The following is a 23,303-nucleotide window of genomic DNA, read 5'->3' as shown; positions in this document are numbered from 1 at the left end:
GAGACTTCAAGTAGTTTGCATTCCCAACTCATGATCCCCCAGGTAACAGGTGGTTTTTTAAAGGTTGTGGTAGATGTTTAATGCCTTTATTCCTTTCATTTTTTTAATTTGAGTTGTAAACGTTGCCACTTTAAACTCGTCACATGCAGCATAGTGTAAAAGCGGGTGAATATGGTGAATACACAACTGAAACTGAAATAAAAACCATCTTACTGTAAATGATTTACCTGGAGCTAGCAGGGAGTGTCATTGATGTAAGGTAGTTTTCTGATGCCACACCTCTCCGGCAGGTAGTTAAAGCATTTCTCAGATTCTTGTTGAGAACGTAGTATCTTGAGAATTTACATCGCTGCTCTCTGCAGCAGTAATGGGGGAAAATGGGTTTTCCAATAAAACTCAGTATTGTCATCTTATTTTGAGCTATGTACTGCAAGGTTGAGTTGGAATAGCTGAAAATTGAAGCCTGTTCTGAGTTATCTATGTATAGGATAATTTAAACATCAAGCATAATACTTTTTAACTTTAGAAAATAGTTGGATTTTTTTGCTGAAACCTGATACAAGTTGTGCCATTTTGATAGATTCCTGTGCTTGAAGAATTATGAAAGGAATGTTTGATTGTGGATTTGATTGTACAGATTTAAATAGAGCAAATATAAATTGCACCTCCATTCAGTACTGGCCTTTGTTAGAAGCAATCATAATTACATCTAAATATCATCTATACCTTTTTGTTTATTCATATCTGCTGCATTGTGCCTAAAGAAATGGGGGTATTTATTGAAGTTCTCTGTGCTGTAACAGAGCCAGAAACTGTCATCTTTCGTATTTTAGTGTTTTGAACAAGCTCTCGACTTGCACAAATTTCTTACCCTGTGACAGAGTGTATGTATATACTGTTATCCTAGTTTTTAACACCGAGATCTGTTCTTTTTTCATCAAGTTAGTATTTCACCGTCTGAAATGCCTGTGAGATGAAAGCATGACTTTTTCAGTGAAGTTTAACAGCACATTCCTGTGGTTTCCAGTCCGTCGCAGTCCTGCGCTGCCGCAGTTCTGACTTTTCCTGAAATCTCATCAAGCGCTCTTCACCGAGCTCGGTAAAAAAATAGAGATGCAGTTTAAGGGGTTGCTTTCCGGGCACATGCAGTATAGAAGTCGTTAAGTTTTACTATCTTGATTTTATGCATGTCTAATTTACATTGTGCACTGATCTGCCTTTTGTTATCCTTGAAAGTCAGTAGGCATCCGAATCCCCATCTGATAGCGATTCAGCTTGATTTACATTCCTCTGATTGACTGGAAAGATAATAAACGTGTAATATAAACATGTCATTGCTGTTGTTCACTCCGAGGTGTATCTCTCTGATCCAGAGGTGGGTTGCACGCCACTGTGTTAAGAGGATTGTTTTACTAATTGATACTTATGTTGTAAAGACCCCCCCCCCCCATGTGTGGTTTGTACAGCTCGGTAGGTTTAATGCTGTAACTTGCAGAAGCATTAGCCTTATTTTTCCAATCAAATGCATGCATTTAAACGAGCACATCCTTGCTTTTAAAACTGCAGTGCCTTCTTAATGTGTTTTTCCTTGATGAAATTTCAGTGTGGAGGGATTTTATGCTCGAACTCGGCACTCTTGACACCAGAGCGCTTGAGTAAGGTGGTTCTGAAAGGGGACTTCGGTTGGTGTGGTCACCTGTGCTCATTGTCCCACAGTCATAAACAGATGGTACTTCAGGACCCTCCTGCAGCTGAGGTGGCCATCTGGTTAAACACTCGACAGCGCCGTGATGGACAGGGTGAAAGTGCAGGACCTTGAGGTCTTCCAGCTGACTGACCATGGGCTGGCGAGAGTACAGCGATGCTTTTCCTAGTATGTTATTAAACTCTAGTATTGAAAAGTATTGTATTTTTTAGTCAGACCTGCAGGTTGGTCATGCACAGGGGGTCCCGTTCGCAGCTCCCAACGTGGGTATTGACATGCTACCAGCAGTTCACATCATGGCTGAGGTTGCTGGTTAAATACATCTTGGCTTGCGTGATTTCGAAGGGTTGGTGTATTTTCCTTTTCGTGCGCGGGAGAGCCTTGTGAAGTTGTACGTTTATATGAGTGCTGATTGTGAATTCCGTGTCGTTGGGGCGGTGTGTTTTCGCAGGTGATTTTTTTTTGCAGTGGGCACGCTTGAAGGCGAACCAGCAGAGGTTTGGGTGGGGGTGCAGTACGCTCATGGACTGTAGCGCAAGGCATATCCCAGACGGGTTTCCTGCTGTGGCTAATTTTGGGTAGCGTCTTCTGAGGTTGGGACTGCTTGTTGTGCCTAAGCCTGAGGGGAATATGGCAGACTTTTCTCTGGGAGAACAATCCCATCATTGCTGGGGGAAACCACCAATTGCTGGATGCAAAAACAGCAAGTTATTGAGCTGCAGTGATGATCTGAAAGAGTTATCAGGTTGAGTTATTGTTTTCAAGGGCAAATGAGGGCAGTAACCCCAAATGAATGGGGTCCTCATTCTTAAAACCTTTTGTAAAAGGTGCTGTTCATGTAACCGCAAAGATTTGTAGATGTTTTTTTGGTCCGTATATTGTCAACAGCTATGAAGTTGGGTACACGAGGAATCAAACAAGTCTCCAGCTCTTACACGAGTTCCTACCTTTGAAAAAGCAAGGCCTGAATTTGAGACGGTAAGCTCTGGCTCATGTGTTTCAAATATGCATTAGTCATCAACTACAAAACATCTCTGGATTTTAGAAAAGAAATGAGGCATGCATCTTCATCAGTGGTGTTCAGGGTGGTTTGTGCTGAGAGTGTTGGTGTTCAAGCCCTTGAACACCAACATTCTCAGCACAAACCAAATGGTCAACAGTTGACAGAAGCAAAGCTGTTGGTTTATTAATTAAAGCATTTTCAACGAGGTCTTGCCAGCTGCTATGCATGTTTTGCTGGGCCATCTGGTCAGAAATGCCGTGCATGTTGTGGTGTCATAGCTGGGCTTTGTTACTGCTGCAGGATTGGAATAAACACCAGGAACCCAGTTATACTGTTTTAGTGTTATGTTTTTAAGGGGGGAGCTAAAGGCGTTGAAGGAGAGCAACAATTTTTGCAACTCTGAAGACGTTTTAAAATAGTCATTCTTTGTTGTATGATTTTGTTTTGAGTGGCACACTTTGTGAATTGGCTATTACAGATATGAGGATTCCAGGATTCAGATTAGTATTGAAAGCCATATATATTGGGAGTGGGTCAGGATTCCCAGCTTTTCCTCAGTCTCTACTGCTATTTCAGGGTTTTGCTGTCAAGGTTAAGACGCATTCTGGTTCTCCTTTACAAATTTTCTTTGTATACGAAAGAGATCGGTGGTTCGATCACAGGTGTGGTTTGGACGTTTTACTGTTGAGAAAGTATAGAAACGCATCGTGATCTGTTTCGTTAGCTTCTCTGGTGATCCTAATTTGAGTGGGAATAATTTTTTAGAAGTTCTCTCCAGAGATGGACCTTTTGCAAGTTTGTTTCTGAGGGTTCTGTTCTGTAAACCAAGGAGAGAGACGTCTGCCCTACAGGAGTAGCTGTTTATAGAGTAGTAATTCAGCAGTTCGTAGCAGTGTAATCCCTTAAGGAGATTAGGGGGAGCTTTCCCTGTTTTCTAATTGCGTTACTGCATCAAGTACTTTGTTATACTAAAAGGGAACTTGCAGTGGTTTGAGGGGGTGGGCTGTGTTTTTTGCCTTGGTAATTGTGGAGAAATGGAGCCTGGGTACAGTGAACGATGACATTCTTTCTCCCTTCCTTAGGGATATAGTGCAAGAAAAGGAAGGACAGTTGATGGAAGAAAGGAAAAAGAGAAAAGACGACAAGAAAAAGAAGGACGCTGGTTTAAAGAAGGTGGGTTGTTCTTCTGGCTTTAAGGCTCGATTCCTGCCAAATAGAGAAGGCTTTGTGTGAACCCGGCTTTTCTGATAAAACTTGCATGTTTATACAGATCTTTGGTTTAAAAAAAAATACACTTCCCAGCCTTTAAAAGGACAGCACAGCATTGCCAAGCTTTTCTTGTCATCTGCGTTTGTGAGCAGTTCTGTGCCTGTGCTCAGCAGTGTAAGGACTGTGTCAGTTTGCCCTTGAGAATTCAGAGGGCACCAGAGTCCAGTTAACCTGCAGTAATGTAGCCTCGCCATATGACTGTCTTTTGAGGTTCTCCCAGTTTTTTTTCCCCCCCTTTCATTTGCAACAGACTTCTTAAACTTGTTTTTCTTTTGTTTTCAGGCCATTGAACAAAAAAACAAAGGTAGGTAGTTGGAACTTTAAAAGCTGCATTTTCTGTTTTCTGCCTGCCCTGCCCCCCTGCTGCTGAATGCTAAGGAGCGGTTGATAGCTCAAACTTTTTCTGACCTTGTCTTCCCTGTGTTGTCAGCGGCTTAAAAGGAAAGTCAGTGGTGTGACTGGCAGTTCAGCTGTTGCCAGACAGGAAGGTTTTTATGGGCCTGGAGGAGGGAGGGAATGTTTTAATAAACCTTCCATTTTAACAAGTAGGGTTTTGCATTCATTAGCGTCTCATTTGAAATTCTCGCTTAAAACGTTGGATTGAGATGCACATTAATCTTTAGCTAAGTTTTCTACAGCAAATCCAGCAGGCTCTGTCGCACAGACCTTGGACACCAGAAACTTCTCGCAAGTTTCTTGGGTTTATAAAGACTTTGCTAGTTTAGTGATCCGATCGGACTTGCGTAACCCTGAATTGTACAGGGAGGGTTAAGATGTATTTGTGTAGCCATGTACATTATCAGTCTTTTCTTCAGAAATTCCCAGGGCTTGATTTAAGGCCGTTCTTCAGGAAGTAGGAAATGGGTTGGGGGATAGGGTGCAGCAAACGCTGTTGTTTTGTTAAAATAATGTGAACTACAGAGTACCTGCAGTTTCAAGAACAAAAGTGGGTCTGTTTTTCAGAAAGAAAAATGGTAAACTTTGCTCCAGGAATTTCTCAGCAGCCCCGAGCTGTTGCGTTTCAGAAGCACGTTTCCTGGAAGAGTCCTGAGGAAGCAGACTGTTGTGCTTTTGCATATCATTGGGTGAACAGGGCTGTAGTCAGAAAAATCTTTACCTACAGATTGTGGTGTTGATGTAAACCTGCTGTAAAGGGACTGGGAAGAGGAAATTGATTCTTGATGGTATAAGTTTGGATTTGAAAAGGGGGAAGGGGCTGCTTGGGTCCGCCATGGGTTGGGTAAAACAAAAGCATGGCAAGAAAAGAGCAGTTTGTTCCAAGCCTACAGTGTGTCTTATGACAGATCTTAGATAGATTTAGATCTTAGATATACCAGATGAGAATGTTGTGGATGTGCGTTTCTCATAAGCACTGTGTGCTGGGGAATCATCTGTGTGATCATTTGGCAACAAACGAGTTGTGACCTTGACAACATGAGGGCTCGCCTAGCCAATAAGTACCCAGGCAAAGCCCATCTGTTTGGCTGCACACCCTGTTATTTCTGTTTGACTAGATGGGGAAATGTACTTTCTCCCAGTCCTGTTGTTAAATATATTCCCCAATATATAATTCTGTAAAGATTTCCTTCTAAGAAAGCAAGACCATGATATAATGAAGCCAGAATGATTAGAGTATGGTTGCCTGGTTTGTTTTGTTGCGTTACCTGATACCAGACAGTAAGGGAACAGGAAAAAGGTGCCTGTAGTTTTGTTTTGGGTTCTTCCGATGCTGTTCTTAGGGCTCTGTAGGTGCTTCAGATTAGTTTGCAGGCTTTTTTCCCAGTTTGTTTGTCTACCTTTAATGACATGCACAAAAAGAGTTTTTGGAGACATTTGCTTCATAGGTTTGTTGTTCCCTAATTGAGTCTTCAAATTAGTTTAGGCAGGTTTTGAAGGGTGGAATGGGATAATAAGCATGTTCCAAGTCTCTGCCATCCCTCCAGTCCTCCCACCTAGCCTGCGGCTTATCTGAAACACCAGATGGTCTTCGGCTTTGGTCTCTTGTGTTTGCTTCATGGAGGGCAAGAAACTGTTTAAAATCTTTTCTGCCCCTTTTGCAATAACCATTAAAAAATTAAGTATAATAAATGGTCTGTGTGCCCATGGCCCTTAAAGTCCTGTGGGGCTTTTATGGTCTTCCTGCTTAGATCACAATGCATTTCTAATAGGTTAGGCTGGATCCACTGGGGCTGTGGTTAAATGATCCATTGTAACCCACAAACAGGCACAGTTTTAACACCTGAGAGAAGACGGGTTACCTCCACCTTCTCCATTTCAACTGTTCTCTCAGCTTGGCCATTTCCTTAGTTCTATCAAGATGTATCTTAATAATAATAGAATATTGACCTCAAGACAAGATCCACTGCACTCTCACTCTTTCAGTGATGTTAAATTGGCCCAGACCATCTGAATGACACTTGCGCATTACAGTTTGCTTGTTGACCTGGTAATGTAGAAAGTGGTTTATATTACATGTGTTTTGCAGCTGCTACAATTTACAGCAAACATGCTTTGCAGTTGAGCTTATTTATGAAAATTGATATAGTCACAAGTGTGATGTTTTGTTCCTTTAGCAGTTAGTCTACAGTAATGCTTAACAAGCTTTCGAGACTCGTGTTATGCCGTGGATCCATGTGATGTAACGTTGCACCGGTGCTATTGAACGTTTTTTAACTTGTCGTGTGCCAATGTATTTATAGGACATTATGCAGACAATGAGTAAATTAATCGGAGTTAATATGCATTAAATCATGCTACAAAGTAGTTTGCTAGTGCAGTTACTTTCTTAAAGGGTAGGCTCTGAACTTTGAGCTAAAAAAGACAGCCTTGAAAAAGCATTCATTCATGATTTGGCATTTCACATTTTTATAACTTTGTGATGGCCTATTGTGCCTAACAATTGAAACGGTAATATTGCAGTCTTTTAAAGGGAAAGTGGCCAATAAACCACAGTTTACTTTGAGCCCTGAGTTAGCTTGTTCTGTGGGAGAGACTGTCCCTGCACCGTGCCTGCAGGATGGAAATATTGCAGTTTTGACCACGAACTGTACAGTTTGAGACTTTTAAGCTAGAAATCATTTTAGAGCGACCTAACGTCGGTGGAAAAATCGTTCTTTTGTTAAGAGGGTTTGGTTCAACTGAAGTTTGCTTAGTACTAGGTGTGCATAGAGGCTTTTAGTTTTTCCTCTCATTTATCCATTCATGGTTTGCAACCAAGGAATGTTTGCGTGTTTTAACCTGCCTATACTGATCGTTAGAAAAGCATATAAAGTTACTTAAGAGATGATAAAGAAGCCATGTCTTCAAAACAGAGAGCTGCATGTTCCAATTTTTAAGTTTTAATTCTTGAATCTCAACTCAGAACGGTATAGACTTTCTTGTATGCCTCTCTGGCTCTACAGATTTAATCCCCTCCTTCAATCCCTAAATAAATTGTAATCCTATTTGAAGCCTGAGAAATGTCGAAACTACTTGTCTGTTGTATTCTGCATGTGGGTTTAAAATTGTGCCAGTTCTCCATATGTATCCTTAAACTTTTTCATGCACCTGCTTTGATTTCTTTTCTGTTGCTGTTTGACAAGTGCTCATTGTCTACCAGCTACTGTTGTGTGTGCTTTTTGCCTTTGGGAGTTACCACCTCTGGACTTTAAAAAAAAAACTGGTTGCATGTTGTGCAACAAAGCCCTTCGCAACTGGACAAATCTGAAGCAAACACAGGGCTGCTGCTCTTGATAGACCCTCCTTTGATCCTTTTGCCCAGATATCCGATAGAGGGTTAATTTTTAGATTTTTAAATTGCAGATGTCACCTTTGCTACAATCTGTCAGTCATTTAAAAAAGCAAATATTGAATTTTCTTTTGGAATCTGTTATATTTGCTGTTATTTTGCTGTGCCTCTCTTCCTGACAGAACTGAAGGAGATAAGATAGGCATTTATTTATACATATCTAGTGGCAGGTTTCCCTATGTTTACGGTCACTGTGCTTTGACCCTCATCCTGTTTATTGAAGCTGTTCTATAAAAAGTTGCAAAGAGGCTTGGCTCTCCTTTTTATTGGTGATTATCCTAATATTTAACAGAACCTGAAGTTTACTTTTATTGTAGAACAGCCAATTAGATGACAGAGGAGAGTTCCAGTTTGTTTTTTTAAAGTTCCTGGTCATGTTTTGCTTTGCCCGAAAACGTGAAGGACAGAGTTCGACCACGGCTGTCAATGCTGGCTTTGAACGAGGTTCGGAAAATGGAAACTTTTTGTAAGATTAATACTGCAGTCTGCAATCCTAATCACAGGCTTGGTTTGTTTACTAAACCCTCTGGCAGTTGCTAGGCGATGACCACTCACAACACTGAGCGAAACACAGTAAAGCCACTGATAAAGGCATGCTGCCTTGAACCATAGTGAAACTGAATCCAGCCCCAGGGCAAACCTTGTTCACATCCATTTACAGGGAGAGGAAGCAGTAGAAACCGGGAAAACAAAACCAAGGAACAGTGTGGTTTGAGGGATAGTAGACACGAAAATAGTTGGACTGCTTTAGTAAAAGACAGTTCTCCCGTTTTATTTTTCTGTGCTTGGTGATGCAGACAGTCCACTTCAGAGCTATTTGTTGGTGTCTTCTGCCCTCGGGTAGTAATCGAGCATTGATCAAATTGTCAGGTTTCCACTTGACTCTGTGCTGTAGTTTCTTTAATGTTTAGTCATTACTATGTGGTCTCATTATCTGGTGAATTTTCCTGACTGCAGCCTGTGTCCTCATGCAGATCTGAACTACATTTCTAAGGAAGGAAAAAAAAAATAATCTGAGCACTGAAACTCTTAGTGAGCCATTCATGAAGGCTCTGCTAGAACAACAGACACTCCTCCCCCTTAATTAGAAGTAGAAGTTTAATTCTAAAGTGTTTTGCGTGAATTGTAGGTTCTGGGAATATCGCAACATTAAACGGAACTGCTGCCAGCAACCTATTAAATGAAAAGGGAAAGGAGCTCAGCTGTTTTGCAGGGCAGACTGCCGTGACCTGTGCCATGCTCCTGTCTTTAGGTAGCACTGGACCAAAGGTGTTGAAGGTGCTTGACACATGCCTGTCCTGTTTGCACGATAAGGCTCTAAACAAACCCTGTAGGGCCCCAAGTACATACCATAGCTTGTTAATGGTCAATCCTTCAAACTTTTCATGAAAATCCAAGTTGTAAATGGGCCTGCAAAGCCGCGGTGACCAGGCAGAAGAGAAGTAGAAGGTTTTAACCTATTAACGGATGTCCCAGGTGCTGACGTCTGTACGGGCTTTCAACATGGTTACAACACCCTCAAGTTAAACCTGCATCATGATGATTACATTTTAATTTTTTTTCACAAAGTGTGCCACATGGTAGTGATCTGCTATATCCTCTAAATCCGGCAATTCAGTTTTTTCACGGCAGTGAAATTTAAAAAAAATAACTATCACAGGACCAGCTGCAACAATGCAAATCATACTCAATTTCCAGTTCCAGGTTGGTGGTCTGGAATGCAAGTTTATCCAGCTTGTTTTGTGATTATAGTAGAAGTGCGTGCTCACCTGACCGTAAATTTACTGCCAAAAATGACATGCACAGCACAAAGTAATCCGTATCCAGTTCATATTCATTATTTTAAATAAATTACATCTGTAAAAAGGCAAGTTTATCTCTCTGGAATTCTAGGATCCCCACTAATCAGACTGAATTTTGAGGATATGTGATTGAAAGAGAATTTAATAGCATGATTGAATTCAAAGTAGAAAATGGCTAACATTCATGACTGCAAACTCAAGGTTTGTTCTAATGATCCATGTGAACTGGGTTAACAGCAGATAACCATCAGGAAATGTGAAAGAGCTGATGGAATAGTCTTGCTGTTTACTTCAGCAATTATGCACTGGATTTGTCTTGGCAACACTAATAGTTTGTGAGTAACATAGTGTAATGTGTTACTTTGCATGGTACTTTAGTTTTTTCCAGTAACAAGAACAAAACACCAGTAATAAACTGGAATATTGCTTGGTAAAGCTTGTTGGAGAGGTTAGTAAGTGGTGTTTTCTCAGTACTTTTTTGCTGCGTTCATGGACGTGAGGCTGACAACCATACAAAAACAAGTCTACATCTGAGTTTTTAAAAAACCATCCGCATACCAGGCTAAAATTTCCTGAACCGTACGTCTCAAACAGATGCACTTAGTGGCTTTGAGAAATGGAGTCCTTTCAGTTTAAACGACGTGATTTAAGAATTTTCCAGCCATTTACTGAAGAATGTGAGTGAGCATGTCTCGCAGGTTTTAAGCTTTGAAAATACGCTGTGTTTTGGTAGTCCGCAACAAGTGCAACAGTTTGGCAAGAGGGTTTGTTGTGGGTGTAAAATTAGTGTGAGGCAGCACTACATCTTTTTGCTCTTCTTTGTGTAACATTGACATAGGGGAAAAATCCAGGCTTATATATCAGAGTAGCTTGTTAGTGCGTTTTGCACAGGATTACCACCACAAATTAAGAATGTCCACTAGCCATCTGCCTTGTTTCATTTGTGCATCAACAAGTGAAGATATTTTAAGAAACGTTGCGTATACCTCTAATCAGTGATAGGAGGCACTTAAATAGTGGAAAAGCAACTTCTGTCCTCTGTAGCCTTAGTGTATAAATGCTACCCAAAGTCCTTGCATACCCTTGAGCTTCTCTGTAGGCTGTTCAGTATTCCCTGCAAAGCGTTATCAGTCTTATCTCTATGTAAACTAGGTAATCACTAGTGCAGAGATTATATGCTGTGTATCCAGTACTTGGAGCACCTAGCAGAAGAGGCAAAGACATGTTTAAGGAGGCAGGATTTTCATTTTTCAGTTTTCGTGCCATTACTGCTCTTGAAGGCCTTGGTGGTTTATTGTCCTGAGTCACTGTACGTTGAAGATCCAGCTAACCTAAATTCCTGCCCCATCTTTGTGAGGAACCTGCATGTTTAAGGACAAGGAGGAATCAGTTCAAATTACATATGCAGGTTATTTAATTTGATGTTAAAGGGCCATCAAAGGGTTTATTCATCAAAATTAATCTTGATGCCAGTAAAGTTCAGTTTGCCATAGGAATAAAAACATGTTTAAGAGGACTTTGACTCTAATTGTTGAAAATTCCCTGAGATAATGACAATCAGCTGTTAGGAGGAATATGTGAAGTTTTGAGGATATCAAGTTTTTTTGCTTTATTTGTGAAAGGTGGAACTATGAATACTGGAATTCTAGACGACTACAGGTAGTTTGTAATATATCAAGTGTTTGTCTTGGGTTTAACGTAACCTAATTGACAGTGTGCAGATCCCAGTGCTCTGTTACAATTTTACTTCAAGCTCAGGCAAGCTGTGAAATATTTCTGTGGTTAGAGGGACACTTATGAAAAAGCTGTCTGTTGGTAGAGCTCTGCCGAGTCCTCTCCCCACAGTTATTCACAGACCCTTCGGTGTTTGATGTGCTAGTATATCACTACAATTAAGGCATAAAAAAGGGGAGAAGGAGAGGGGAGAGGAGCTGCAGCAGGGTTAGAAAGCGCCCACATGAGAGAATCCCAGAGCATGTGTAGACTTTTCTTTTTTAGCCTTTCCGAGGGGCGCCCGATGAGTCAGTTCAGCCCTACGTAATAGAAATACGCATTGCTTTCCTCCGCTCTTCCTCCAGAATCTTAAGGCAGCGGTAGTCAGTCTTTTGTATTTCGTCTGCCCTGCTGTACCCAGCGCGCCGGGGGCCGCAGCCCTTTCTTCTTTCCTTGCCCTGCAAAACAAAATTCCAGCGGCCCTGCAGCTTGCGTGTGCCGGCACGAAGGCTCGGCTTCCTCCGCCTGCCGGTCCGCATTCCACAGCTGACAGCCCGGCACCGCGCGAAAGGAAGCGGCTTACTGCAGAAACGAGACGCAAAGCCGGAGCTCTTGCAGGCAGAACGTTAACGCTGGTGCAGGCGCCTGCCCCCTGCCCTGTATCCTGCTATTTTAAATCTTGATTCTGCAATACCTCGGGATAGAGCGGCTAGTCGCCTGCAGTTGATTTGTGTGGGCAGCTGCTGGAAAGATCCCCCCCCCCCCTGCCGCCCCCACCCCCTTCCTTGTAGCCTGTGTTGTAGCTTCTCTCTGGGGCCCCCCACTACAGGCTGCAGGAGGAGTTGGCAAGCCTTGCTCTTGGAGCGGTAAAATGACACCATGCTTCTCCTCCATTTTCTAATGAAATCTTCCGAGTGGGAAAGCAACAGAAGTTGGAAACGAAACGTCGGCCTTTCCAAACTTATTCTTGAAATCTGCGAGCGGGGTGGGCAGGAGGAGGAGGAGGAGGTGGGAAAACGGCTGATGCCATGCGATTTCCCCTCGGCTGTCAATTGTCGTTTTTCTCCTTCCTTGTGCAGGTTTGTTAACGAGCCGTGCGTGTCGTCTGTCGCTCGCTCATAGTCCTGCGAGGCGCTCTGGCCGGACGGGCGCTCCGTAGCCGAGCTAAAGCGTTTAAAAGTTTAAAAAGACTCGGGGAAGCCTGGGCGGGCTGTGTGACGTGCGTGGAACAAGCAGAGCAGTTGCTTTAAAAAAAAAAAGTGTCTGAATCGCGCTTGGTATGGCAGTGGATCTAGCTAGAGGGAACCTGTCGGGAAAGGTCACAGGTTTTTAATGCAGCGTGTGGGTCCCCAGGTTTGCATTGCAGCTGATCTTTTTTTTAACGTCGGCATTAATTACTGTGCTGTGAAATGTGCTGAAATTATCGAGGGGGGGGAAAAAAGAGCCAGAGGGGTCTCCTTTTCGTTCCGGCGGTGTGCAGTCGATGAGGGGCTTGGGAGATGAAAGGGAAATCTCTGATGAGCAATATCTGGGGTCATGACTCGTTGCTGCCATAATTAGTGTCTGTGTACTTTATTTCATACCAGGCAGACCGCAGTGGCACTGCAAGAGAAGGAGGGTTCAAGGCTCAAAAGGACAAGTGCCCTTGCACGGGCTTATCGCAAACAGTAGTATACTTTCTGATACAGAACCCTGTTTAGAAAAAAAAAAGAGAAGGGTTTTGCTCACATGGTGTCTGGCTCTTTTAGAATGAAAGTTTAAGTAGGACTCTTGCGAAATCAGCTGTTTTCGACAGGTGACGAATTTTTCCTTTTGTGTAAACCTGAAACAAGTTACGTGTATACAGAAAAGCCACAATAAAGGAGTTTAATGAGTAAAATGTAGCAGCACAGTTAATTCAGTTCACTGAAATTATGTAATCAATTATGCTTTTTTTGCTTGTAGCAAATGTTGAACATCCTTAAATCTGTCCTTCATTCAAATATTTCGTTAGGGCAAAGGGATTTTCTTACAGTCAAGTACCCAGAACACTTTTTTACTGTAAGATTTTTTAAAAGATTTTACTGTATTAGGATCTGTTTACATAGCATTGTCCTGCAGTTTCTGATCTATTTTTTCAGTGTTAACATATTTAACTCTCCTTATTTTTTTATTCACATTTGTCTTTAAATATTTTCAATTTGTTTAAACCCTTTTGAAGTAGGCTATGTCTATTTAAGATTTTTTTTCAAATGTAGAGTATTTGGAAACTTGTCTAAAGGCGAATTTTAAGATCTCAACCCTTTTGAAGTAATTAATGAGGTCTGTCATTTCCAAAACAAGCCAGTGGCAATGGACATGCCTTTCTGCATACGTAACCTTTTTTTAAAAAACCATTCCACTTCTGTAGAGGCCTGAGCTGGAGGTGCTTTTCCCCCCTCAACACTATCTCAACACTGAATCAAAATGTTCATTTTGTAACTGCTCCTTTTTTTTAGTGAGTGAAACAAAATTAAAAAGAAATTTCTGGGCCGCCTGTCTGTGGCTGACCTATTGCTTTCTGTCCAAAGAGGTTCTGTTGCTATGGAGAGAAATAGTTCTTAGCCAGAGCCTGTTATATAAATGGACACTCCAGATTTTTGCTTTAATACGGTACACACTTGTCATCAAACTGTTCTGGGGCTGTACATTATTAGTGTCGGGTAGGAATTGACAGATTATTGATGTGAAGCGTGTAGCATCCCGTATTTTGTATTTGCTGGCTTGGCACCTAATAATGGCTTTAACGTGGGAAGGGGGGTTGTGCTGAGGTGGTCCCAACAGAACAACTGGTTTACTTCCTGTTGGTTTTTCTAATTAAAGCAAACCCCTTTGCAGTCCCTGTGCTCTGGAGCTGATGTTTGTCTGGGCCATTTTGCTGCCTGCTGGTTGTCACTCTCCATTCATCTGTGAAATTGAGTAGAATTAGGGCACTGCTGTGGCAGAGGGTGGGGGTGTAGAGGCTAGTGTTAGCTTGCAGTAGCAGCCTGTAATAAATACGCATTTTCTGTGTCCTTGAAACCGATACTGCTTTTCTGTGTCTGTGCGTTTTCCATTGCAATGAAAGCTCTTGTGATACAGCAGCGTTGGGTTTCTCCTGGCACGCAAGCCACTCGTGCTCATGTCAGATTCCTGTTTTCCTAGCTTAAGAGTGATGGAAACGCTGTCTAATTTGGCAAAACAATGTTTAGCATTGTATGTTTAACTGCATAGAGAGAAGTAATTAAAAAAATTGTCAATGGTAAAAGCTTTCAGTCTAAACTTTTCGCTTTTACTGGTAATGCCGACTAGGAAGTGCAGTGCAATAAAAGACCCAGACTACAGGATGTCTCGGTAAATAGCGGTATAAAACAATGCCTGTTTTTGACTTTTGAATGTCTGGCTCAGTCGTTTTTTCTCCCCTTGGTTCCAGTGCCAGAACATATCAAGTCCAGTTTAAGCCAGCCTCAGCCTGCCAACCCGAACAGCGGCACTTCCACCGTAACCAGCACCGTCAGCAATGCCAAGCGGGCCCCAGCCAGCAGCCAGCCGCAAGCCCCGCCTCGATACCCGCCCCGCGAAGTTCCGCCGCGTTTCCGCCAGCACGAGCAGAAGCAGCTGCTGAGGCGGGGTCAGCCTCTCCCTGTCCTTGCTGCCAACCTGGGAACCAGAGCGCAGCCCTCCTCCGGCCAGCCAGGGGGCGCTCCGCCAGCCAGTGAGGGGTCGCTGCAGAACGGCACCAAGGCCCACCACCCAGGTAGGGTCCCTCCAGCCTAGTCTGCAACAGCCCCTCGGCTGCACACCAAAAAACACCACGTCTGCTTGTGAGCGCTGACCGAGCTTCCGGGCTGTGTAATTCAGTCAAGCACAGTACCAGCCTCAAACCTCATAAGCCAGTCTGTTAGAAAATAAAAGGCTAACACCAGCCTTTGCGATGATCACATCAGTTTTCCACCAGGCAGACCTTGATTCTGCTAAACTCACAGAAGCGTCTGCCAAGCAAGACCTGCTGCACCTTCGAGTTATTCTGCTACAACTACAGGAGTACACACGAGCTAAGAGGAAGTAGGTTTACACAAGCCCACTGGTCAGAGTAGGTGCTACCGAAGCCTTGCATAATGCATGCTGACTGCCGTCTTCATAAGCCTGAAAGAGCTCAGTCATATTAATGCCATTACAGAAGGTGAACACCGTTTTGCAAGGTGGCACAGAGTCATGCACGCACCTTGTTCAGCATGATGTGCACAGGCTGTACCTGATTCTTACTTCACAGGGAACTGGCTTTTAAAATGCGTTACAAGGCTTAAAATAAACATCCTGAAAATAGACCTGCAGAAGGACAGCACATCGGTCTTGCACAACTTTGCTGGTGGTTTTGTAAATCGTTCAGTTACATCTTCACAAAATGGGAACAGGCGGAGATGAAGCAAGGTTTGTGTGGCTTAGAGAGCTTGGAGAGTTTTAGGTATGCTTTATTTTCCCCCCAGTAAGTCATCCTTCGCTCTCTTGAACCCCATTTAAACTATTCCCCCACACACAGGAGAACAGACTGCCAGGAACATTGAGCTATCTGCTGAAGTGTGTAAAATGGGAAGGTCTCAAACAGTATATGAAAGCACTGAAGTGAAAAAAGAGGAGTCCTTAAATATGCAAAGCTCTAAATGTTTTTCTGTATTAACAGGAGAATGAAAGTCTTAATGATTGATAAGATGTTAAACTTGGAAAAGAATTTAGTTTTGAAAATGCACAGCTTCTCTGTCCATTTGGTACTTAAATGTTTTATTGCTTGGTGCTTTCCAGAAGCCTTTTGTATCAATGTTTTGTGTATCGCTAAATTGAATCATGGAATGAATTGTACAGGAGGTAGGCTTTTAAGTATGAACTTCTAAATACTGTTAAGTGTGTTCTAACCACAGTGGATAACGGATTTGTACTGCGGTGTGTATTATAAGATCTGTATCTAGCGGAGTGGGAGGGGCACATGTTTTGCAGGTGTGCCCTTGTTGCTTGAAAATGTTATTGCGTATAATTTATTATAACAAAACTGACTTGCAAACTAAGAACCACTGTTTATAATACGGTAAGTAACAGTTTTTTTTACAGCGGTTCTCCCATGGACCATTTTTGCAGGGAAGTGCACATTGAGAAGGGTTGACCCTGTGCTGGATAGCATGTTATTACTAATGTCGGTAAACACAGGGTCATGAACTTTAACCCCTGTGAACTCAGTTTTCTTAGCAGGCTGGTCAGAACAGCTCTTTCTTTTTCACTCACTCTCATATCTCTCTTCTTGTGGTCTTGCTTTTTTTTGTTTCGTAGGCATGCCTCCCATACGGGATTTGGTCAGCCACTCCCCTAACCAGACAGGTGATTACAATTTTTTTACCCCACTCTGGTTTCTTGGTGTCCCAGTGGACTTTAAATTGTTCTGAACAGGTTTATGCAATGTGCTAGGTGGCAGAAAAAAAGTCACTTGAATTGCAAGCTTTTGCTGTATTTTCATATTTTGATTAGATGAAGGGAGTGATTTTTTTTTTTTAAGCCATGGGCCTGGTAGGGAGCTTGGAATTTGTCATCACATTTTGATTACTGATCAGGAATGACCAGGTAGTTTCATTGTTAAGCAAAAATCCTTGATTACTGTATATTTCGGATGTCTTCCCCCCCCCCCCCCCCCCCAGTTTTGTACTGGGGAAGCACTTGAAATATAAAAGTTTATTCATCCAGTTACAAGTGGGTAATCACCATGTTATGAAGTCCTGTAAAGAGTGTGCTGTGGGTGTAATAAACAGGAGCCAGTCAGCTTTGCAACTGGATACATATTCAGTACATGACTTTAGAAAGGTTTTTGCCCCATTTAAGGTGGAACAGTGACAGTCTTGTGTGAGCAAGCCCCTATATATCCAATACAGTGCAGAATCTAGATTTTCATGAAATTCGGCTTTGGTAAACCTTAAGTGTACTGATTTTTAGTTTTAGTTACTGTGGTGAAATCAGTGTTTCAGAGCCCTGAGCTTTCACTCTTAACTTTCTGTATGTTTTTTGTATTGCAACAGTCTATCCTCTTGTGTATGGCAGTAGTCAAATCAAGTGACTTTGATATGAAGGGTGATGGCTGCTCACACCATTGTGCTTTGCCTTTGGTCTTACTTTGCTTGATCTCATTCACTTTAAAAATTCAGATTTTCCATCTCCGCTGCTGCTATGCTGCATGCTTTTCTTCTGTAACTTTGCTTGTGCGATTCTGAGCCCAGTACTTCACAAATACAATACATCTGCTCCAGCTTTGACATTTCATACTTTTTTGCTCTGAAATGTCTTTGGCAGTGTTATGTTGAGGCATCATTCTGGAACCTCACAAAGAATGTGGCAATAGAAGTATTCATGCGAAGGGTACTGTTATTTCCAAATGCATATTCACAATATTGTGTGCTGTAAAAAAAAAAAGCCAGCTATCTCCTACTTACCGCTCTCTGTAAATATTTATATTTGGAACAGCGGTACTGTAATGAATGAAAGAATAGTTTCAGAACACAGCTTGTAATGATTTAAGAGCATTGTTGTGAAAAAGTACCTGGGGAGACTCAAAAGGGTGAAAATGAACAACTGTTGTAAGGCTCAGATAATGTGCATAATGCAGCCAAGTGATCCGATTTTGATTGCTTGTAGGTCGCGTATGTCTATGGAAAGGGCAGAAGGTGTAGGATCTGGATTGTTTTAAAAAAAATCTCTGCTGGGGTCTTCTAGTTGGATTACCCTGAGTGCTTCCTTGCTCCTGCTTTATGTGGGTCAGAGTTGGTGTTTACAGGGTTAATATTTGATGTGCCCCTCAGCTCTCTTATCTTTCCTGCAAGTCGGCGTCCTGTTGTGTAGAAGGGATATGGGGGCTGCACTGTCAGTTTAGTGTTCAGCGCCCTCTGCCGTGCAGTACTGGAGTCTGCTGTGCATGCTGTACACCGTGACTGGAATAGTTAAACACTTTTTCTGGAAGACAAAAGGAAACAAGAAACCCGAACAGCACAGGAAACATCAGCACCGCTGTAACAGCGCAACCGGACTACTGCCAAGACCAAGTGCATTTGTGCTAGTCTGTTTTATAATGGAATTGTTTTTGATTTGTTTTGCTCTACGCAGCCTTATGCCATTCACATACTTGAACTGAAATCAAAAGCTTCTACAAACGCTAATTTCGTAGCAAAATGTTCAGCATACTTCAAAGCATTTATCCAACAGCATGTGAGTACAGCAGGCGTATGTCCGATGATAGAGAAGGTCTGTTCTGTTTTGGCAGCAGTCCTCCCCTCTGCCTTTTTTTGGGACGTCTGCAGAAAAGCTTGCGCATTGCTGTTTGGTTACTGTTGCTGTGATTTCTGTTGGCAGCGTTTCAGTATCGACTTGTGTGCACTGGTGCAGGCTGCAGTTCACCTTTCTTTTAAAAAAAAATTGAGCATGAAATAAAAGCTAAGGGAAAAAAGCAGTCAAGCCTGTTTTTTGTAGTGTTTTGGAGAAATATTGATTAAAAGAGGAATCTTGTGTGCCCGTGTGCTTTTGTTAAGATGCGTCTCTCGCCCTAGACTGGAAGGGAGATGAATCTGAGACTTGGCAAGCGAACAAGAGTTCTTAAGGGAGCTTTGGCAGCCATCTTGCAGTGCAGTTGGAAAGCGCAGTCTAGCAGAAATATGGAAGTTTAATTTCAGGTCGGTGCCGGAGACAGAGAGCGAGACGGGAGTGTTTGCGAAGATGCCGATGAGGGTGAATGGGTGGGGGTGGGGGGGGGCTAGCAGTTGGCGTGGGGGTCACCCCAGCAGTGGAGTGAGAGGAGAACCCCGATGAGGAAAGAAAAGGGGGAGAAAACCCTCCTTGGCTGCTGTACCCTTTTTTCTTCCCTTTCCGCGCACTGCTGGGCTCATGCTGCTGGTACAAAATGGCGACAGCTGCGTTGCGATGGGGAGGGCTGCGCTTTCGGCTGGCACGTTTCGGGCTCCGGCAGGACAGGGTACGGGGGTCGAGGGCTGGGGATGGGACGCGTGCGTGTGGGCAGCCCTGTCCTGTGGATCTGCAGAAGTACGCTGACCAGAGCACAGTGGAAGCAGGGATATCCTTTAGAAAGAGAATCTGCACCCTGCCCTGCTTGCTGTTTGCAGCTCCGAGTCTGATGTTTTGTTTTAAGTGCACTATGGGTTTAATTGGCGTTGCTGTCTGTGTGCCGTCTGCAGCAATTGTTTTTGGACAGAGGGGTGTGTCAGCGCTATCTTGTCTGTAAATTTAGTTTTAAGAATGGACACATTTTATTTTCCTATGGAGTAGAGATATTAGAAGTTTGTTGGATGGAGAAATACAACTTGACATCTTTTGAGCACTCTGAAGCCTTATTGTACAACGCACAGCCTTGAAGGGAAATGATCAAATTCTTTATCAAACCTGCAAAGATAAATCGAATAGTATTGCAGTGTTATTCTTCCAGTTCTGTAGGATTAAAATGCAGTGGTCTGTGTTTTCTCTTCAGTTTAAGTGGCGTTTTCTTATTAAACATTTAATTCCTCATTACACAGTCTTGTTTGTTTGTGGTCTTTGTCTTCTACTATTTATAATTCTAAGAATTATACATTTTTTTCATAAATAAAGGGTGAGCCAGGAATTCATAAAAAGGAATTCAACAGTCTTTCCCCAGTCCCACTTGGTACTGAAAGAACTATCCTCCCATACGTGCCATTACTCAATGACGGACATTTCCTAAAATCTAAATTACGAATAATGCAGTATGTTGGGCATGTGTTGTTACTTTGGCTTTCATTTAAATTCTGTCAAGGTGGAGTTTCCTTCAAAGATGCACTGGATGTAAGTATAAAGGGAGGTTCAGTCTTGGCAGGAATTAACGTGCTTTTCTATTTCTGTCGCTCCTCAGATTTGAATCGCAGTGGTCTGGGATCTCATTATGAAAATTCCCACTGGGGTTCCGGCTCAACTGGCAGCGATTCGAACACCAACTGGGACAAAGTCATCGTAGACGGCTGCGACAAGGAAGCCTGGCCTTCTATCACTGGTAGCGACCCAGAGTTAGCCTCAGAATGTATGGACACTGACTCTGCCTCAAGCTCTGGGTCTGAGAAAAACCTTAGTATAATGGCTTCTGGGAACACTGGTGGTGACGGCGATGGCAGTAGGCACGGCAGTGGACATGGTTCTCATTTTATGGTTGCAAATGGCAGCAATAACGTGGGCAATGGGAGTATTAAGGGGCCATGGGGCTCATCCTCTGGCTCAATGCTAAGCACATGTCAAGGCCCCGGTGAGAATCCCAACAGCAAGCTAACAGAAAGTAGCCATGGTAAATTAAACGCATGGGGTACCCTAGGTTCCTCAACCAATGGAGGTAATCCAAGCACTTTGAACCCAAATGCCAACCATGGTGCCTGGCCTGTTTTGGAAAACAGTGGGCATAATCAGCACGGGTCTGTGGGCAACGGAAACGGCAACACCAGTATCCAACGTAGCACCATAGGTCAGACGCCTGGCAGTCAGAGTATTAACTCTAAGGGGGGTGTCTCCACCCATGCATCCTGGGGCAGCCTCCAGGACAACACCCCCGAGTCTGAAGTCAATGGTACAAGTAAGGTTTCGTTAAGCGGGCAACCTCAAAACCTTAACACTGAAATGAATGGACCAAATAACACTACTAACTTGATGACCTCTAGTTTACCAAACTCTACTGGTTCAATGCAGATGAACGAACTGCCTACAGGGCAACGAGCCTGGCGCGTGGGCACAGGGAGCTCCACTCAGCTCCAGGCCTCTTCAGTTTCTAATGGCACTTCCATTTCTCAGCAAGGCAACAGCGAGGGAATAAATGGTACGGCATGGGGAGCTCCACCAGGCACTAACTATTCTGGAGACAAATGCCCAGTTCCTAAAGGCCAAGCTGTGGGTGACACTGTGAATGCAACTCTAATGCAGTCTGGGATTAACGGATCAGCTGCAGGCGCTGCTTCTTTTAAGAATAATAATAACGGGGTGGGGGGTCGTGGAGGGGGGTGGGACTCGGGGGCGGCTTGGGGAGCAGGGAATGGTGTTGGCCCTGTGGGGATCCCTCGCCCCTGGGGGAGCGCCTCCTCGTCATCCTCATCTTCCTCCTCCTCCTCCTCTTCAAACACTGGCACTAAGGTCTCCAAGGGAGAGTGGAACAGCCTGCCCAACAACAATCAGCATTCCAACGATGGCGGAAATGGGAGCAGGAAGGGAACAAATGGCTGGAAGTCTCTGGAGGACGATGCTCTAGGGGTCGGGGGCAGCAACGGGCAGGCATCCCAATCGAGTGAGCAGGGCGGCATGTGGGCCAAGTCGGGTGGCAGCGAGGGCAGCGGTGAAAGCACGGGCAGCCGCAGCGACAGAATGAGCGGAGATGTGCCCCGTGGTCGAGACCGCAGAAAGGCAAACCCCCAGGGGCCGGTACAGAACGTGATCTCCAGGTCCGACCTGGACCCCCGTGTCCTGTCCAACACGGGCTGGGGCCAGACCCCAATCCGACAGAACACTGCCTGGGACATTGAGGCCACCTCGTGCAACGACAAAAAGACTGACAACGGGACGGAGGCGTGGGGCGGCTCCGTCTCCCAGGCATCTGACTCAGGGGGATGGGGGGACGGGCCCGGCGCCAACAGCAACGATACCTCATCAGTATCTGGGTGGGCCGATCCAAAGCCTGCCCCTGGGTGGGGAGACACCAAAGGCTCTAGTGGCCAAGGGGGGTGGGAGGACAATTCTGCTGCTACGGGAGTGGGCAAGAGCAATCAGTCTTGGGGAAGTAGCAAAGAAGACAAGTCTTCTACATGGAGTGATGCACAAAAGGTCAAACAGGGATGGATGGAAGGACAGAAATCTAACCAGGGTTGGGGGACTCCTTCTGGAGCAGGGTGGGGAGGAGACGCTCCACGGGGGAACCACTGGGGCGACCCTCCTAAGCCAGGTTCAGGCGGCTGGGACAGTGACAGCGACCGCTCGGGATCTGGCTGGAGCGAGACAGGCCGCGCTGGCAGTAGCAACACCTGGAGGGGCAGCGGAGGGGGCAACTCTCCCAATACCGCAGGACCATCTGGCTGGGGAGATCCTAATAAGGCTAACAATCAGGGCCAGGGATGGGGAGAACCTCCCAAACCCAGCCATCCTGCCCAGGGCTGGGGCGATACCGGCAAGCCCCGCAACTCCCCCGACTGGAACAAGCCGCAGGATGTGACAGCAGGGCCACCCTCTTCCTGGGGCACTGGTACCTCACAGCCAGGGCCCTCTACCCCCAACAAGCCATCGGGTTGGCTTGGGGGGCCCATCCCGGCCCCCCCAAAAGAGGAGGAGTCCACAGGTTGGGAGGAGCCCTCCCCAGAGTCAATCAGGCGCAAGATGGAGATTGATGATGGCACCTCAGCCTGGGGGGACCCCAGCAAGTACAAGTACAACAATGTGAACATGTGGAACAAGAACAGCGTTGCTGACCAGGAAACACAAGCTTCCTCACAGCAACAGCCCCCACAGCCTCTACCGCCACCAAGTGCCATACCCAGCAAGGAGAAGGGTAAGTGACTCGGCATCTTCTGCGCTTTCATCTCTAGGCTTTTGCCTTAGTGAAGATTTATTGGCTTATGACTAATTCCTTTTAACTTATTCGTTTAGCTTGTTTTAAGCAGGTAACCCTAACTGTTTGGGGCCCAGCTCTGTGCTGGAGGTAGAATGTTTCTCAATAGGAAAGTGTGGCATTTCTGTACAACCAGCCCTTTTAACTATTGATGTTATCATGGACCAGAAATGCCCCGCACCTTATCCAAATAAACTTGGGTGTATTGCCCTGCTTCTCTAGACCCCTTTTGAGAAAGGGATTACATTATACATGTGGAATTTTGAACTGGATCACTTCCCTGCAAAATCTACACCCAGATACACAGAGCACTTTGCCCAGAGCTGATGGGTGGAGAATCCCAATACTATGAACCACACACCTGTTTGAAAGGATACAGGTGATGTAAGCCTTTTGAAAAAGTT

The 23,303-nt window shown here is 44.2% G+C and overlaps 1 protein-coding gene across 9 annotated transcripts in view; it reads left to right on the top strand.

Moving 5' to 3' along the window:
* tnrc6a (trinucleotide repeat containing adaptor 6A) overlaps positions 1-23,303 on the top strand; it is a 40,347-nt gene that overhangs the window by 2,692 nt on the left and 14,352 nt on the right. For 4 of the 9 annotated variants that reach the window (XM_088936809.1, XM_088936805.1, XM_088936807.1 and 1 more), the window contains exons 3-7: positions 3,791-3,881; positions 4,260-4,281; positions 14,710-15,033; positions 16,596-16,643; positions 20,182-22,839. In XM_088936809.1, coding sequence (XP_088792935.1) covers positions 3,791-3,881; positions 4,260-4,281; positions 14,710-15,033; positions 16,596-16,643; positions 20,182-22,839 — 3,143 coding nt within the window. Of the gene's footprint in view, positions 1-1,733; positions 1,874-3,790; positions 3,882-4,259; positions 4,282-14,709; positions 15,034-15,946; positions 16,140-16,595; positions 16,644-20,181; positions 22,840-23,303 lie in introns of those variants that run through there. The other 5 variants (XM_088936810.1, XM_088936806.1, XM_088936803.1 and 2 more) reach the window with 3 other exon arrangements.

Source organism: Atractosteus spatula, chromosome 18 (genome assembly GCF_055471065.1).
Source record: "Atractosteus spatula isolate fAtrSpa1 chromosome 18, fAtrSpa1.hap1, whole genome shotgun sequence".
NCBI classification, from domain to species: Eukaryota; Metazoa; Chordata; class Actinopteri; order Semionotiformes; family Lepisosteidae; genus Atractosteus; species Atractosteus spatula.
This window is presented reverse-complemented; position numbering and strand designations above follow the sequence as displayed.